Source organism: Perognathus longimembris, chromosome 2 (assembly GCF_023159225.1).
Source record: "Perognathus longimembris pacificus isolate PPM17 chromosome 2, ASM2315922v1, whole genome shotgun sequence".
In the NCBI taxonomy this organism is placed as follows: domain Eukaryota; kingdom Metazoa; phylum Chordata; class Mammalia; order Rodentia; family Heteromyidae; genus Perognathus; species Perognathus longimembris.
The window spans coordinates 70241409-70260327 of NC_063162.1; the positions used below are offsets into that span (position 1 = coordinate 70241409).

An 18919-nucleotide genomic window follows, 5' to 3' on the forward strand; every position below is an offset into this window, starting at 1 on the left:
GTGTGTGTGAAATAAGTGGAGCACCGGGGCTCATGCCTGTAATCCTAGACACTTTGGAAGCTGAGACCAGAAAGATCACAGTTTGAAGCCAACCTGGAACAAAAGTTTGCAAGATTCCATCTCAGTGGAAGAAGCTGAGCATTCTTCATGTGCCTATTATCTTAGCTATGTGGGAGATGTCAAATAGGAGGGTGGTGGTCCCAAAATAATCCTAGGCAAAAAGCAAAACTACCTGAAAAATAATCCATGCAGAAAGAAGAGGAGATGCACTTTCCCAGAAAGTGTGAAGTTTTGAATTCAAACCATAGTATTTGCAACAAAAACAGTCAAATGAATTACTGATATTGTTTTTTTCAAGTTCTTGTTTTCCTAGCCCCACTCAGCATTCATTCTCATCTGAGGAATCCCAGCTGCCCCATCTCCTGCCTGAGCAGGGCCCATGCAGGAGTATTCTTTTCCTAATTGCCAGGAGCATATGTAGGAAGGAAAAGAGTACAGTCATATTTATCCACACACATGATTTGCTCAACTCTCCAATAGATTCACCTCAGCACCTAACATCTTATGGGTTTACTTTCATTTTCCTCTCTTTCATTTTATTTGCCTCATCATGAATGATATTTCTTTGTAGGTGTTGGGGGTATTGTACATGCTAGACAAAACCTCTGCCACTAAACTACATCTAGCTACACCCAAAGTACAACTGAATTATAATAGTAAATTGTCCTAATATAGAACTCAGTTTTGCTTCTCCAGGGAATTGGTAACTGATCAACAACCCATCAAGATACATAATTTGTGCTAAGCACAGTTACGCAGTATTTCAATGTGATTTTGACTAGGACACCACAAAAAGCAAAATAAGATGTATAACTACATCCAAATCCAAGTGTTTTTAGAGCCTAGACCTGTGTGATTTCTTTGAGCCAGTCTTGAGCTCCACACAAAGCCACCAAGCTAATCTCTTAGCTGTGAGTTAACATGTTCCCTCCTCCACAGTGGAGCCCTATCAGGCTCCTCCTGCCCAAGCCCCTTTTCTCTGAGGGGGCAGAACCTTTGCTGTGGTTCTAAGTCCACGTTTCTAGAGTCCATTAAGCAGAGAAATTGGTCTCTATGCCCCTGAACACACACAAACATATTCAAAACCTACTTTCTATCATCCTTTAGTACAAGTCATTGATCTAAAGCAAGAGCAGAAAAGGTTCTAATTGAAAGAGGGTTGCAAATATCTGGTGATAGGCCTGGTTGAAAGGGGCTTGGTAGATATGCCTACCTGGTTCATCTCTAGTGTTCATCTCCATGTTCCTAAGTCCTTTTCCTCATATCTAAAATACTCTTTCCCACCTAAATTCCTTCCCTGGCCTACAAACCACACGAAATGCCACTTGAAAACCATAAACCATGGGTTTCACAATAGCTAACATCACCTCCCATACTCCTATACTGGCATTGTTCTCATTGAATTCATAAAGAGACATAGAACTGATTCTCTGTAACTTGACTTAATTACAATTCTAATGTATTTTTAACATATGCAATCAAAAGATTCCTGATATCCTGAAGGAAATTTGCTCTTAAGTCATAATTAAGGATCCTTGTGATGTGTAAACAACAGAATTGTTTATACCTCTTCAACTGCTCTTGGCAGTTCTCAAGGGGGTTTTACGTAGAGGAAATGTCACATAGTTCTTCAACAGGAGGATGAAAATAGAGAGGAAAACTAAACACTCAGCACTGTATCATCTGTTAGGCTCAAGTATCCCCCCCGCCCCACTCCCCCCTTTAGAATCTCAGTTACAGCACTTAATGATGACCTTGCAAAAGTTAGCTCAACACTGTATACCTCAGTTTCCCATGTGAAAGTGAGGATAACAGCAAAACCTACTTCAAGGATTGTTGTAAGGATTCAGTTGATAGATGTAAAGTAGTTAATAACTGGCATCAATGTTATCTCTGATGGTTATGATTATAGAAGGCTAATAATTAACATTCTCATCTAGTTGAATATCTAAAACTACATTTGATCCTTTCAGATTATTATAGCCAAATTTGATAGATAAGGAAAACATAATTCTATCAATTTGTTTGTATACTGAAAATGGAAGCAAAACAGATAAAATCCTACAAGAGTTCTGAGCTTAACACTTACATTGCCTTTCTTCACACTTCCTTCTTTACCCCTTAGTGAAATGAAAATAAGAGACTGAAGCTGTCAATTAGAGGAAATACTGATTTTCAAAAATCAAATAGGCATACGTGTATTTGTTCTCTAGGCAATTCCCTCATATTTCCTAACTCTTCTCAAGCCTAGGAATTTTGTTTTAAAGAATGTCAAACTTTTTGTAAAGAGAAGCCCACAAGGGAGCAGCTATTAAGCCAGAAGTTGGCATGTCTGCCCTAAATTTATCTGCCTCATGGACTGTCCAATGACCTATTTTCTGAGAATTGTGGCAAAGCCCTTGCTACTTGGATTCAAAGTAACCAGGGCTTGTTTCACAAAAGACTTCATTTTGTCTAAACCAGAATCACAAATTAGTAAGGATCCAGTTATCCACAAGCTTTGGAGCAATGTGCAAAAGATGTCTGCCAAATACCTTTAGGACATAAAAGGCAGAAGGATCTTTTGACTATTCATGCTTAAATTTACCAGGAATTCCATATTTTTATATTCTAAATTATCAGTGTTCCTTTATATAAAAGTTTGCAGAAACTTTTGAAATGCAAACTAGTGCATTTCTATCACCTGGCTCTTTAGCTCCCACTAAATCTCCAGAGAGTGTTTGTTGTTGTTTTTATATAAATAAACAATATCAAAGTTCATTTAGTTGGTACACATTTAGTAGTACACATCCATAATACAGGAATCGGGGTTTGAAGCGAGATGAGCAGACAAATCTAATTAACCAGCAAAAAAAATAATGGAAATGGAAGCATGGCTCAAGTGGTAGAGTGTCAACCTTAAATGAAAAGATCCAGCAAGAATGCAAGGCCCTTACTTCAAGTCCCAGTACTAAAAAGGCTTTAGGTATGTAGAAAATATTTTTACCACACTAAAAGCTGAGAAAGAAATCTCCACAATTTCTTGGCTCTCAAAAAAGCAAGTTTGTATGTTTTACAGAGATTGACTCCTACCTTTTGACCCTCGAAGAGAATGCTCCAGAAAATCATTTTTCCTAAATTTTATTTTGTTAGTTATGAATTTATGCTGAATTTCAATGTACTAGATAATTCAGTAAAGCTTTAACAACTCACATCAAATTCCTTGAAATTAGGGCTCATTTCTTTCTCACTGGAGCTTTAATAACTACAAGTCCAATCAAGAAATTGTTTGCTTGATTCATTAAGAGTCATATAAGACCCAGGCACTGGTGGCTCACACCTGTAGTCCTAGCTACTCAGGAGGCTGAGATCTGAGGCCAGAGGTTCGAGAGCAGCCCAGGCAGGAAAGTCCGGGAGACTCTTATCCTCAACCACCAGAAAACCAGAAGTGGCTTTGGCTTAAGTGGGAGAGTGCTAGCCTTGAGCTGAATAGCTCAGGGACAGCGCCCAGGCCCAGAGTTCAAGCCCTACAACCAGACAGAAAAAAAAAAAAAAAAAAAAGTTGGGCTGGGAATATGGCTTAGCAGTAGAGTGCTTACCTAGCATGCATGAAGCCCTGGGTTCAATTCCTCAATACCACATAAACAGAAAAAAGTGGTGCTGTGATTCAAGTGATAGAGTGCTAGCCATAAGCAAAAGAATCTCAGGGACAGTGCCCAGGTCCTGAGTTCAAGCCCCAAGACTAGCAAAAAAAAAGTCACATAAGAGTCACATTAAAAGTCACATAAGAGTCACATTAAAACCTCAGTAGAGGGAAAATGAACCTGTTCCATAGTTCAGAATTCAAATATAGTTTTGCTTCCAGGTCACCTACTATGCTTGTACCTTCTAGAATTATAACAGGTCATTTTTCAACAAGATAACAGAAATAGAAACAGATCAGGATTACTCTATCTGTTAAAGAAAGGGAGCTTATTACATGACTCTATATCAAGGAATGAAAAGAACTTCTAGTTTGGATTAGTAGACTAAAGCCATCATTCTAATTTAAACTAGCACATAAAAGTCACTTAACACCTCTACATCTTCTTTGGGGGGAGGGATCATGCTATAGTCCCTTTCATCCATATAAGATTAAAACAATGTGTGTGCATATATATATATATATACACATAAATTTATATTAGATATATGTATATATATTATAGACATATGTAGAAGTACAGATCTACTTCAGTTACATAGTATATGGTCAAAGAGAAACACATGATTATTGCCATGTAGTTAGCAATGAATCAATCAAAGTCAATATACAACAAAATCATATATCTGTTTGAATTTCACCTTCACACTTCAGTAAGAGCCTCAGTATGACTTTGTGTGTGTGTATTTGTGTGTCTGTGTGCCAGTCTTGAGGTTTGAACTCAGAGCCTGGGCACTGTCCTTCAGCTTTTTTGCTCAAGGCTACCACTCTAGCACTTCAGCCACAGATCTACCTCTGCTTTTTGGTGGTTAATTGAGGATAAGAGTCTCTCAGACTTTCCTGGCTGGACTGGTCTCGAACCTCTGGCCTCAGATCTCAGCCTCCTGTGTAGCTAGGATTATGGGTGTGAGCCAGTGGCACTTGGCTCAGTGTGACTTTTTAGGTGAATTAATCACATTCAAAGAGATAAATGTGAGTTGTTTAAATTTTGACTTTTAAAAGAGGCATTTCACATTGACTTACAGGAAAAAAAAAAGATTCTCAGTGTTACCTAATCTGCTATGATTTGACATTTTCACAGGAATGATAACCAAGTACTGCACCTCCTCAAACTTGGAATTTACTGCCTAGCTTAACCTTTCTATTTAATTCTGCCAAATGTTGCTACTAGAAATAACAAAGCTTAGCCTCCTTAGTTGAATAAGCCCAAACTAAGCAAAGAAGATATATAATTTTATTTAATCTGTAAGTGGTTGTTTTCTTTAATCTATTGGCCTAGAAGTTATTTTAGAAGCAAAGCTTTGAAGAGATCACCATATGACTTATCAGATTGTTTAAGGAAAATTTCTCTTTGAAGGCTCATTTGAAAGTCTGGGAAGAAGCATAAAATGAACCACTCCAAAAGTTGGAAGGGATGCGAAGAAAGGAGCCCTATTGTACTGCTGGTGGGAATGTAAACTAGTACAACCACTCTGGAGAGCAGTCTGGAGGTTCCTCAAAAAACTCAACATAGACATACCTTATTTATTACCCAGGCATAACACTCCTAGGCATATACCCTGAGCAACAAGATCCAGGATACAACAAGGAAACGTGCACCTCTACATTCATCACTGCACTATTCGCAATAGCCAAGATATGGAAACAACCCAGATGCCCCACTACAGATGAATGGATCCAAAAATGTGGTACCTGGAAATATGGAATTCTACACAGCTATTAGAAATGAAAAAGTAATGGCATTCACAGGGAAATGTACAGGACTAGAACAAATCATGTTGAGTGAAACAAGCCTAGAACAGAGAAATAAATGGCACGTGGTCTCCCTGACATTCAGATGTTCAAAATAAATAACAAAGGGACATGACAAAGAAAACAGGACCCAAGATACCAATTCACAGTGAGACTCAAGGTCAGTTTTGGGAGAAAGGCACCAAAAAGTAAATGCCAAACACTATTCATATGTACACAAATTAATAGCCAAACTGAAAAGAACTCCAAAGACTTATAGTATTTAGAGGACCCTATATTCTTTACCTCACATATGGTATATGCATGTGCCCATTGGAGGGAAGCTAGGAGGAGAACACAGAATGAGTGGAAAATGGGTGAAAAAAATGCAGTAGAGGGGGGCCAACAGCTGCAATGGACATTGATGAGAGCAAACTAAGCAACTCAGGGGCAGCAGGGAGGAGAGAAGAAATGAGAGAAAAAGAAGGAACAGATTACACTAAGCAAAAGGAAAGAAATATATATGTATATATCACCTGACCTGGAAGGAATTGTTTTATGGTTAATAATCATAGAATTCATAGGCATTGTAGACTAGAATGACAATGTCCATCATGGGAAAGATTTTTAAAAATGATGAAAGCAAGGAGTTTGGTTGGGGGGGGGGTAAGGAAGGAGAAAAATGAGGAAGAGAGTAACAAGTATGACAAGAAGTGTATATGTATTCACTACCTTAAGTATGTAACTGTAACCCCTCTGTACATCATCTTGGCAATTTAAAAAAATTGTATATGAACCACTCTGCTATCCCACTCCTCCCAAACTCCTGAATCTCGGCCTGCTGTTAAAACTTTTCACCCGTGAGGCACAAATAAGCCTAGAAGAGAAAAATAGTCCTTCTTCCCAGTAAATCCCACTCAAACCTCTTTGGAAAGCCTGGAGCCAGTGACTCACTGCTATAATCCTAGCTACTCAGGAGGCTGAGACCTGATGATCACAGCTCTAAACCAGCCCAGGCAGGAAAAGTCAGACTCCTTTTTTTTTCCATTTAAATTTTATTGCAAAGGTGATGTTCAGAGGGGTTGCAGTTACATAAGTAAGGTAATACGTATATTTCTTTTTGAGCAGTGTTAGCCCCTCAATGAGACTCATCTCCAATTATACACCAAAAAAAGCTGGTAGTGGATCTGTGGCTCAAATAGTAGAGCACAAACCTTAAGTGAAAAGTGAGGGAACAGCACCCAGACCCTGAGTTCAAGCCCCAGTACAAGTAAGTAAGTATATAAAATAAATAAATATACCCTTAAGAGAGTTTTCCCAATTTCAAAGGGAGGGAGAGAGGGAGGAGGGAAGAGAAGAAAATAAAAATAAATCAGAGAATAAAAGATGAAAGGAAGGGAAGGGAGACTAGAAAAAAAAGGAAGGAAAGAAGGAAGGGAGGAAGGAAGGAAGGAAGGAAGGAAGGGAGGGAGGGAGGGAGGGAGGGAGGCAGGGGGAGGGAGGGAGGGGGGAAGGAAGGAGGGAAGGAAGGAAGGAAGGAAGGAAGGAAGGAAGGAAGGAAGGAAGGAAGGAAGGAAGGAAGTTGGCAGCCAAATAATAGAGAGGAGAACACCACCAAGAATCTGAGCAGTTAAGAATTGCATGTTGATAAAATAACATACAAATCAAGGATAACTGCTTTTCATAAATCTACATCAAGGTATACAAACTTCAAGACAGATTTTAACAAGTAAGAAAAGTGAGCTGGGTATGTTAACTAACTCCTGAGACAATCAGGGTCTTCCATTATAGCTCAGCTCAAAACTCAAACTGAAATTATATGCAAAGTTATAATTATAGAAAACTGAATTATAATTATCTTGGCATTCACCCTTGAAAATAGTCCCCAAATCTATTTAAATATTGAAAACAGACCAAGATCTCTAGCTTATCTAGGACCCATCTTGCTATGCTAGCTTCATTCAGGTTAAATTTACATTAGTTTTTAAACATTATGCTGAACCAGTTCTCTACCAAGAGGAAATAAATTAATTCTGGGCTCCTGATGAAGGACGATGATAGATCTTTTATTTCCTGTAGATAATGAAACTGCAATCAAGTAAGATCAAATAAGCACAGAATCCATTTAATATAACTCAGTTCAACCAAGAGAAATACATTTTTGTGTCATTTACCCTCCAATATAAAAGTTAAAGATTCTTACTTTCTTTGTACCTCACAGTGATATGAGATTATACACAAGATAACAGAATTTTGGCATGGATGCCTAGAAGAGATAGCCGAGGTCTTCAGAAAGCTTTCTAAAAAGACATTCTAGCTGGCAGCTCACACTTGTAACCTTGCTACTCATGAGGCTGAGATATGATAGCACTATGAAATGAGCCCAGGCAGACAAATCCAAAAGACTCTTATCTCCAATTAATCACTAAGAAGCCAGAAGTAGAGCTGTGACTCAAGTAGCAGAACACCAGCCTTGAGCAGCAAAAGCTAAGGGACAGTACCCAGGCCCTGAGACTGAGAACCCATATCAACACACACACACACACACACACACACACACACACACACACACACATACACACACACACACACACACACACACACACACACACATATTCTAGCTAAGTCCCAGGGGCTCACATCTATAATCCTGGTTAATCAAGAAGCTGAAATCTGAAGGATCATACATAGTTGGAAGCCATCCTGGGCAGAGAAGTCTGAAAGATCCCATCTCCAAACTAACTAGCAAAATTCAGGGCTAAAAGCATGGCTCAAGCTAAGGAAGAGTAGATGTCTCTTTTTTTTAAATGGCACTATGGGTTGAACTTAGGTTCTCATGCTTGCTAGACAGATGCTTTGCCTTTTCAGCCACAGGCTTTGTTTTTTCTTTAAGTTATTTTGGGGTAGACTGTCCTGGACCGCAAACTTCCTATTCATGCTTTCCACAGAGCTCTCATGATAGATGTGCCTTACTATGCTCAACCACTGGTTGACTGAGAGCTGTACTATGTGCCTGACTGTCCTTGAAGTATCTTTTCCCTGAAGTAGATAGTATTTTAGACACGAACCATTCCATTCAGCTGGGCATTTTTTTTAATAGTAAAGAAACCAGCTTTGTCCTGTGGAAGTAATTCTTTAAACTTAAAAAGATGCTTAGTAATGCTGATGGGTTTCCTGGAAAATGGAAAACACTGACATCTATGTTTGCCATCAAGAGCACTAGCATTAAAACTATGAGTAACAGTCAGTCCTTCCTTCCACAGATAATTCAATAGTAGCAGAATTAGGTTCAACGATGAAAACTATAAGTCTTCTCCTAAGCTTATATAGTACAGTAAGTAAAGCAAATACGTTAATAAATATAAATATGATATGAACGGTCTAAGCAAAGGTAAAGGCTTTTGAAGACATAGTTGAGTGCTTGTTTTTATTTTGCAAAGATCATAGTTTCTTCACATATTCATTCACGCTAGCCAAAGTCCAGAATTTCGAAGGGTAAGTTTAGACATTTAATAAAGAACAGCAGCAAATGAACCATCTGTTTTGCTCCAAAAAGATCTGTCACACACAAATTTTCCTTTCACTCCAACCCTGTGAGAATATTATTGTCAGATGGAGAAGGTAGCATTCGTTTTATAACTGACATGGTAACAAATCATGCTTTCTAAAGTGGCTACAGTCACTGCCTCTTTGGGGTAAAAAAAAAAATCACATGAGCCCAAAAGTCACTCACTTTCAGCAAGTTCCTTTGATCCATTTGAGCATCCTGTTTCTAATCTTCTTCTGATGAAGAAATGTGCAAAACACAGAATTTAAAGAGAACAACAGAACCTTGTTTTAACTAGACAGAGATACATTACAGAATGCCCTGGAGGGTTTTTTAAGAAATCCATTTCCCAAACTCAAATGGAACAAAACTGCAGATCCTAGTAACTCAAGGCAACATTTTATTCTTACCTGGTAAGGAACAATACTGCCATGAGCTGTACCCCAGCGTTTGGCTTCTTTTTGACCAATAAGATAATTAGCAGCTATCTGGGTCAAGCACGCCACCTACAAAAAAAGAAAAGAACAAAATTTTTAAAAAGAAAGCAACAGAAGCAATTTAGTTATACTCATAAACAAAATATTATCATATGAAAGTGATTTTACTTTGTGTCATCATAAAAGAAATAAACTGTCCCAACAGATTTTTATTATTATCTTTAATTAATTATACAAGAGTTGCCATTTAACAAAGCACTTTATGAATACAATATGTCTTAATCAATGAAACCTCTTTCAACATTGTCACCCATGCTTTCCCTACCTATCCCTACCCTGCCCACTCCTTCCTTCACTCTTCTTAATTTTGTGGGATATACACTGGATTCTTGTCTGCATTTTCTTCCTCTTCTTCTCTTCATTCTTATCTGCCTCCTTCCCCTTGACCCCATCCAAAATACGCACATGTCTTTATTCTCAAACAAAGAGAGCCAACAAAGTAGCATTACATATTTGCACGAGAACTAAGTAAATATCAATTGAGAACTATACAAATGTAGTGTAGACATGCAGCTCCTGAAAAGATCATTTGAAGAGTTGCCCAAGCAGTGGGCACCTTGGTCCAGCCTAGAGCATAAAGTATCCAGCCTAGCAAACCATATCAGCTACTGATACAGATCTTTCCATCTCCATTATGTTTGTACGTACTTGCTTGTGTGTGCCAGTATCAGAGCTTGGACACAAGTGCTGGGAGCTGTTCCTTAGCTTTTGTACTCAAGGTGGGTGCTCTACCATTTGAACCACAGTTCTTCTTCCAGCCTTAGGCTGGTTAACTGGAAATAAGAGTTTCACAGACTTTCCTCCTGGACTGACTTCAAATGACAATCATCAGATCTCAGACTCCTGAGTAGCTAGGGTTAAGCCACCAAAAAAGCCTGTATCAATCCAGGAGCCACATTCCTCTGCACTTCCCATTACATTAAAAAGGGAATAAGAGTAAGCGTCTATTCTGTTTGGTTCAGTTTAGTCATGTTTTCTGTTTCTTACTTCCCAAACACTTTTGACATAGTAAATCAAGATTTATTTGACTTTTTAAATAACTCATTAGTGAATCACCCTGGTTGAATTAAAAAAAAAAATTACTGTACCTCTACCCACTTACCCCTTCCCCTGTACCCTCATCATTATTCTCACTTAGGTTTTAGAGCACCTTCTCTGTAATAAAAGAGGTAATCTAGAATCCTATAGTCAAGTTCTGAGTTTTGCAGTATTTTCATGGGCAGATCAAGTCCAACTCTATATAAAGAGTACATGAGGAAAACCACTTGATTCCTCATGAGCTTTCATGTATGTTCCAGTGGACACCTATGACTCCAGGAACCCAAACTGTGAAAGGAGATGATTGAAAGATTTTCCATAGTTTTCAAGAGTGGTCAAAAGAAAAGTGCTTATTTCATGACATAATCATGATATAGCTTTAGCTCATTTTGACCTTTCTAGACCATGGGATGTGACTGGGAACATACCAAGCAAGCAATTCAATCACATTTCAAATTGATACTGGCCTCTGGAACAACTCAAAGCTTGACTTCCCCCCCACCCCAGGGCCTAGTGCCACCTGGTGCAACCTTTTCTTGCCCTCTCCCTGGCATGTCAGCTGCACCTCCTACAAGTGATATCAGCAGGACTCACCCTGGATGAATCTCCTTGGCGGAGCAGCCTTTATCCTTTCCTATATTCTAGGGATTTACACTCGTTTTTATGTTCATTTACTGCTCTGTTGAAATTGGAACTGCCTTGTGGCAGCTGGTTCTGCTGTAGTGCCCAGGTGGCAAAACTAATAAACTTTGAGTCATCCACTTCTGGACGTCCATCTGGTCTTGGGCATTTGAACTGTGGAGCACTCCAGGGCTGCCTGGGGCTGCCTTGTGCTAATCACCATTTCACAGACCATTTTTGTGTCTTTCAAAATGGAAAATCAAAATAACATTTCCTAGTGTGTTTTTTTTTTAATGCCTGAGATGGGAAGTACAGATTCATGATTTCTCTTTTCTGTGAACATGAAATTGCATGGTATCTAATTCAATTTCTTTGACCTTAAAATATTCTCCATAAGGTGCTAAGCATTTGAGCTAAACTGATAGTTTTCAAAAAATTTTGGAAGTCAGAACTCTTGAATCAAATGAAATGTTATGGGAATTCCTACTACATAAGCAGATAATAGTCTCAGGGCTTTGATAAAGCAACAGTGAGCCTATAACATCACAAAGGGCAATATAAACACAGAGAGCAATACGAAAAAGAGGAAATGGTTTTGTATTTGCTTCCAAAGTTACATTATTTACTCTATTATTCCTCTTAACAATCTAGGAATATAATAGTAATCATCTTCTCAGAATGCCTTCTTCTGAATTTGGGGATGATTTCTCAAGACTGAGATCATTTCTGTAAGATAGATAACTGGTTTGGGGGAGGGGGCAGGGGCAGTACTTCAGTTTTAATTCAAGCCCTGTACTTGCTAGGCAGGCATTCTATCATTTGAACCACAATCTTTTGCTTTAGTTTTTTCAGATAAGGTTTGGTCTAGGCCAGCCTGGATTCGAATCCTCCTACCTGTACCTCCTATATAGCTGGCTTTTTGCCCAGGCTGGTCTTGAACTATAATCCTCCTATTTCTGCTTCCCAAGTAGCTAAGATTTCAGGAATGAACTACCATGCCTGGCCCTGTGAAACACTTTCTTGTTGTTGTTGTTTTTTTTGCCACCCCTGGGCCTTGGACTCAGGGCCTGAGCACTGTCCCTGGCTTCTTTTTGCTCAAGGCTAGCACTCTGCCACTTGAGCCACAGTGCCACTTGTGGCCGTTTTCTATATATGTGGTGCTGGGGAATTGAACCCAGGGCTTCATGTATACGAGGCAAGTGCTCTTGCTACTAGGCCATATCCCCAACCCGTGAAACACTTTCTTGAGCTAGCTATGTTGTTCTTATTTTAATTTTTACTTTCCTTTCAAATTAATACTGGTGAAAGTCATTCTCTAATTCACTCTGTCAAAGACCACTAATCCAAATAGAGATAATTCCTTGCAAGCAAGCAATCACAAGAAGTTAGTTTTTTCTATCATTTTTCTTCAAAGTTAATTTATGGTTAATAGACCAAGATCGGCAAGGCTACATGAGGTAGTGATAATCACAAATTATTCTGTAAATTCTAGAATGACCTCAAGACATTTGCCAGGGAGAGGTAAGAGCCGTCAATCTACAATCTTATTTGTTCTTCTCAGTTTTCAACTCCTATGATTCTGACCCTGTTGGACTTAGAGTGAGTTAGAACAAAGGGTCAGCCCTTATCTTTCAAAATGTCTCTAAATGAAAGACCATACCCATCTCCTCCCTAAAGTGGTAATTAAAACCAAAAAGAGAAAAGAAATCATTTCAGAATTAGCAGGCTTTCACTTGGCAGAAGGGTTAAATAAGATTTTCAAGCCAGCTACCATCAAAAAACAAAGTGAGATTTGTTGGTAGCTACTCCAAAGCAGTTAGGAGGGGAAAAGGAATTCTATTTTAGAAAAGAGAGCAACAGGGATAAACTTAGAAACTCAATGTTTAAAGAAGGCATTACAAATCTGAAAGTAATCTACTGTTTATAAGGATATATTTTAAGGGAGGAGAAGGAGAGAAAAAGTCAACAGCTATGACGTGATTATGTATAAAAAATCAGAGGTTTCTTGAGCAATTAATGACAAATTTTCCACAAATTAAAAGAATGCAGGATGTGACTTTTAGGTTAATAACTACATACTACGTATCCATTATAAATATCACATTAGATCATTACTTTCATCCCCTAAGCTTAGGCTCATTATTTCATCAAGTGGATGCTATATAATTTACTCAGAATGTTGCTTTTACATGGATTCATCTAAAAAAAAGCTAACTTTGGTTTAATAATAATCATTCTGCACCAAAACTATTATTTTAGGTAACATAGAAGAAGGTCTTTGTGAACCAATGTGGTGGTCAAAGTGGATTTCAAAGGGCACAGCCCTTATAAGCTGGAGGAAGAACATGTTCAGTTATTTCACAAAGCAGCCTCTTGGTGTCTGTTACCACTTGACTACATGCTTGTTTCACTTCCTCCAAACAAGCTGCAGTAATACAATCCTCATAAAGGAAAACAAATTTGAGGGTGAAACAGGAAAAACTAGACAAGAACTATGGTCCATTGCATCAAAACATTTCACTTTCCCCTAAGGTAGCAAGCACACACACACACACACACACACACACACACACATACACACACACATTCTGGCCTCCAACTAAGTAAAACCAAGCACCAGCCATGCAACTGTGCTCCTGCCCCTATTTCTACCCTTTCTTCAAATTTCATTTTAACATCAACTTTTGCATTAAGCTTCACTAACATCATCCAGACAAGAAAATATTTTGCTTGACTTTGAAGAAATATAATATCTTCATTTACCCAACTCCCGAAGTTCTTTCAAAGTCTGCCTTGTCCTATGATTAGAATTCTAAGATGTCAAAGTGAAAATGTCCTAGATAAAGTCTCCCTATACCTAACTGTGCATCAAAACTACCCACAGAATTCTTAGACCCCCCCAAGCCATAACTAATGAATCAAATCCTCCAGGGAAAGAACTTGGAAGAAATAATTTAACCAGTATAACATTAGTTATAATATGAGTTAGTAGAAACACAGGCAAGTATTATAGCCAATACAGCTTGCAGATGGTAGAATAAGCTGGAAAAAACAAAACCTGCCTGACAAGTCACAGCAGAGGATCACAAGAGCCCAATAGCTATACCCTTATGAACACATAAGATAATGCTAAGTGAAATGAACTACATGTTATGGAAATGATTGTTATATCACAGTTGTAACTACTTTCAACATGCCATGTGTAACTGTAGCTTCTATTATTGATGATCTTCTTGTATCCCCTTCCTGTGGTTGTACCTACACTATTTCTGTATCTTATCTGAGTATATTGGAAACCGGGTATACTGGTATTAGAACTAGGAAATTGAAAGGGAATACCAAAATTGAGAGACACGGGGTAAAAAAAGACAAACAACTACAAAAGCAATACTTGCAAAACTGTTTGGTGTAAATGAACTGAAGAACTCATGGAGGGGGAGGGAAAGGGGGAGGGGGGAGGGGGAATGAGGGACGAGGTAACAAACAGTACAAGAAATGTATCCAATGCCTAATGTATGAAACTGTAACCTCTCTGTAATTCAGTTTGATAATAAAAACTTAAAATAAAAAATTTCAATCTAAAGACTAGATAAATGTTTGCTTTTTCACAAATAAAATAACCTCTTTCTGGTTGATGAAAAAACAAAAAACCTGCCTGACAATGAAATAGGGGTGGGGGGGCTACAAAAGAATGAGAAGGTAAGGACTAACAAATGAAGAAAAAAGCACAGCAGTAAATCTTTGGTATCACAACCTTATAGGAAACAGAAAGGAGACTCGGCAATCAAAAGGACTCCAATTGTCACTATTTAACCCAAGGCTAAGCTCTATAAGGAAAAAGACTACCAAGATGGCAGACATGAGCTAAACTACCATCTTCCCTGTGGCATGTCTATGCCATGTACTCTCTTTCTCTGCCATATTTCTTGTCTAATAAACCTTTTGATTACCCTTATTATATCTGAGACTTGCCTGAATTCTTCTCTTGACAGATGTAAGGACTAAAGTCATTTAGTTGCCCTAAACTTTATGATAATATATTTGGTACATTGGTTGGGAAGGTAGGGATTAAGTATGTCTTTCTCTGACTTGAATCCATCAAATGGTTACAGTTACAGATCAGATTTGAGAACCAAAAACATCCAACCAAAGTCCTTTATATTACAGGTATAGAAGTAAAGGAACAGGAGAGGGAAATGATTTACCTCAGGTCACTTAGCTGGTTAGCCATTCAAATTATATTGCTGTCCCCAGTATTATAGTTGTATTTTCTCCCATTCATCTTATTAAATTAGGTGTTCTTTGGGGATAAATATTATGGACTGTATGTTCTTTTTTTTCTTTTTTGCCAGTCCTGGGGTTTGGACTCGGGGCCTGAGCACCATTCTGGCTTCTTTTTGCTCAAGACTAGCACTCTACTTCTTGAGCCACTTCCAGCTTTTTCTGTTTATGTGGTGCTGAGGAATCAAACCCAGGGCTTCATGCATGGTAGGCAAGCACTCTACCACTAAGCCACATTCCCACCCTGGCATTATACGTTTTTATGTGTTCTTATAGCACCTAACTCAAAATTGGAACACTAAAATCCTTTAATGAGTTAAAAGAGCAATTAATACTTATACAGATACAGAATGTGATATGTGAGTGCTTTATGTTAGAAACAAAGTATAAATAAAGAAATGAAGAATATATAGTACAGCCCCTCTTTGGGCTTAAGAATAGTAGAAAAGATAACTAAAAAGTTATAGGCAGGGGCTGGGGATATGGCCTAATGGCAACAGTGCCTGCCTCGTATACATGAGGCCCTGGGTTCGATTCCCTGGGTTCGATTCCCCAGCACCACATATACAGAAAACGGCCAGAAGTGGCGCTGTGGCTCAAGTGGCAGAGTGCTAGCCTTGAGCAAAAGGAAGCCAGGGACAGTGCTCAGGCCCTGAGTCCAAGCCCCAGGACTGGCCAAAAAAAAAAAAGTTATAGGCAACTGCCATGAGGAGAGGAGGTGAAAAAAGAACTTTAAAAGCAATGTGAGTTATGTGGGAAATCTCTAAGTCATCAGAGATTGACAAATGGAGGGCAGGGGAGGGAGGCGTGAAGGCAAACCGATACAACTGAAGCATGGTGAAAAAAGAGATAAGGAATAAAATTAGAGAAGCTGACAAAGGCGAGATCACACCAGTTCATCTGGGTCACAGTAAGAAATCATTATCTGCACATTGTCCAGATGTGCACCTGATAAGGCTACCCACTGCAATTTCAATCATACTCAAAGAATTTAAAAAGAAGAGCCAAGAGAGAAAGAGGACGTTTATGAATTCTGCAAGGGTCTAGACATGTTGATGATAGCTCATACTAAGTTGGCATTAGACTTGGAAAAATACTTGGACTCAAGTATATTTAAGAGAAAATACAGACACAACACATAAAAGATTACACAAGAAGTCAGGCACTGGTAGCTCACACCTGTAGTCCTAACTACTCAAGGCTGAGATATGAGAATAACAGTCTGCCAGTCTGGGCAAGAAGGTCCATGAGACTCATCTCCAATTTACCAGAAAAGTGGTGCTGTGGTTCAAATTGATAGAGTGCTAACCTTGAGCAAAAAGGCTCAGGGACAGTGCCCAGGCCCTGAGTTCAAGTCCCACAACCGACAAAAAAAGAAAAGATTACATGGGGAATAAGAATTGTTACATTTTCTGAATGGTCTTGATTTTAGAAGCATTTAATTGGACCACACTAGTTGGTTTTTAAAGAATAGTAAGTAGGCAATCTTTTCAATTAGGTGAACCTCTACAGATAAACCTGATCTTGATTATTACATAATACTTAATGCAGTTGTCTGCTTCCCTGAAAATATGGCCTGGCTTCTATTCCAACATAATTATAAATAAACTTTAACCATAAACATTTTACCTGTAAACACTGAAAACTAATAGAGTTGGTAAATCATTTTATGAGCTCTACTTTTATTCACTTAGCAAAGAAAACCTATATTACCAAATCCTTCTCTTCAGAGCAGTTTTTTAATTTAATTTTTAAGTGCACAATTTCCCATTCCTCTGAATTGTCACTAATGATAGTTAAATCATATCAATGTTTACTTTATATAGTGAATTCAAAAGAAAAATTGATTTGTATTGGGCTTGATAATTTTACCAATCCATCTGAATCAAAATCAGACATATGAAGAAATTGGATATCAATTGCCAGGAGGTAAGACCAGACAGCAAAGAGAGACTAAATTTCAAAAGCTTGTTTAGGATAATACATCAAACATATTTTTGCCATGAACCACTGACCTAGTCAATCATATGACACAAGAAGTAGTTATAGGCAACTAAAAAGATGTGATGAGTAACTGGAAATGTGGGAAAGCAACATCTAAAGACATGCTATACTATTTATTCCTGCAACAGCATGTCTTGAGTTTCAAATGTCTTCTTCAAACATGGTTTCATATTTTCAATAGCTCAGTTCTTCAAACTACTTCCATTTGTAGAATAAAATAGCATTTTTGCCTGAAACATTAGTTGTAAAAGCTTTTAAAAGGAAATAAAAGGTACTTCTGTGCATTTAACAGATACCTAAAAAGCATTCTTTTGTGTGTGTGTTCCAGACCTAGGTTCTATCCCTGAGCTTTTGTGCCCAAGGCTACCTACCACTTGTGCCATTGCTCCACTACTAGCTTTTTTGGTGGTTAATTGGAGATAAGAGTCTCATAGACCTTCTTGTCCCGGCAGCTGTGAACCTTGATCTCAGCCTTCTGAGTAGAAAGGATTGCAGACATGAGTCACCAGTGACCAGCTATACTAAACACTCTTAATAGTTTCATTGATCAGAAAGATTTTAAATTAATAGTTAAAAATAGAAATAGCAATACTTGCAAAACTGTTTGGTGGAAGAGAACTGAACACCTGGGGGGGGAGGGAAAGGGGGGAGGGAGGGGGGCATGAGGGACAAGGTAACAAACACTACAAGAAATGTATCCAGTGCCTAACGTATGAAACTGTAACCTCTCTGTACATCAGTTTGATAATAAAAATTTGAAAAAAAAAAGAAATGTATCCAATGCCTAATGTATGAAACTGTAACCTCTCTGTACATCAGTTTTATAATAAAAACTTTAAAAAAATAGAAATAGCTGGGCTCCAGTGCCTCACGCCTATAATCCTAGCTACTCAGGAGGCTGAGATCAGAGGATTATGGTTCAAAGCCAGCCTGGGCAAGAAAATCCACGAGACTCTTACCTCCAATTAACCACCAGAAAGCAGGAAGTGGCACTGTGGCCCAAAGTGGTAGAATGCTAGCCTTGAGCAAAAGAGCTCAGGGACAGTGCTCAGGTCTAGAGTTCAAGTCCCATGACCGATCCCCCCCCCAAAAAAATGAAATAAATAATGCTATAAGAAATAATTTTAATCTAGTAGGGATACAAAGTGATATTTGAGCTGACCTTTTGATAACGGGAATTTCTTCACACAAAAATAAGTCATATAAAGGACTTTCCAACTGAGAGAAATATTGTAGTCCAGGTTATAGGAATGAAAACATCATGAGTTTTTTTGATAAATGAGTGATAGTAAGGGCTGAGACGAAGTATTAGATTTGATGACCAGGAGATCACAGATGGTTACTAAGAGAAAGAGGCAATAAAGCAAAGAGCTGAAAGTCCAGATTAAAAGCATCTAAGAAAAAGTATAAAAATAACAACAAAATAAAGTAGGCTAAGGAATGACTGAAAACCAAGTG

At 38.3% G+C, this 18919-nt stretch overlaps 1 protein-coding gene and 1 long non-coding RNA gene across 12 annotated transcripts in view; one reads left to right on the plus strand and one right to left on the minus strand.

The window, feature by feature from the left end:
* Window positions 1–18919, minus strand: part of Sugct (succinyl-CoA:glutarate-CoA transferase) — a 546711-nt gene that overhangs the window by 429632 nt on the left and 98160 nt on the right. For 10 of the 11 annotated variants that reach the window (XM_048339429.1, XM_048339423.1, XM_048339433.1 and 7 more), the window contains one exon: window positions 9431–9526. The exons of the other annotated variant lie outside the window; for it this stretch is intronic. In XM_048339429.1, the coding sequence (XP_048195386.1) occupies window positions 9431–9526 (96 nt within the window). The remainder of the gene's footprint in view (window positions 1–9430; window positions 9527–18919) is intronic. 11 annotated transcript variants of the gene reach the window in all.
* Window positions 38–18325, plus strand: LOC125346684. Its single transcript, XR_007210006.1, has 3 exons — window positions 38–1745; window positions 16263–16264; window positions 18315–18325. It is a non-coding gene; the product is annotated as an uncharacterized LOC125346684 (long non-coding RNA).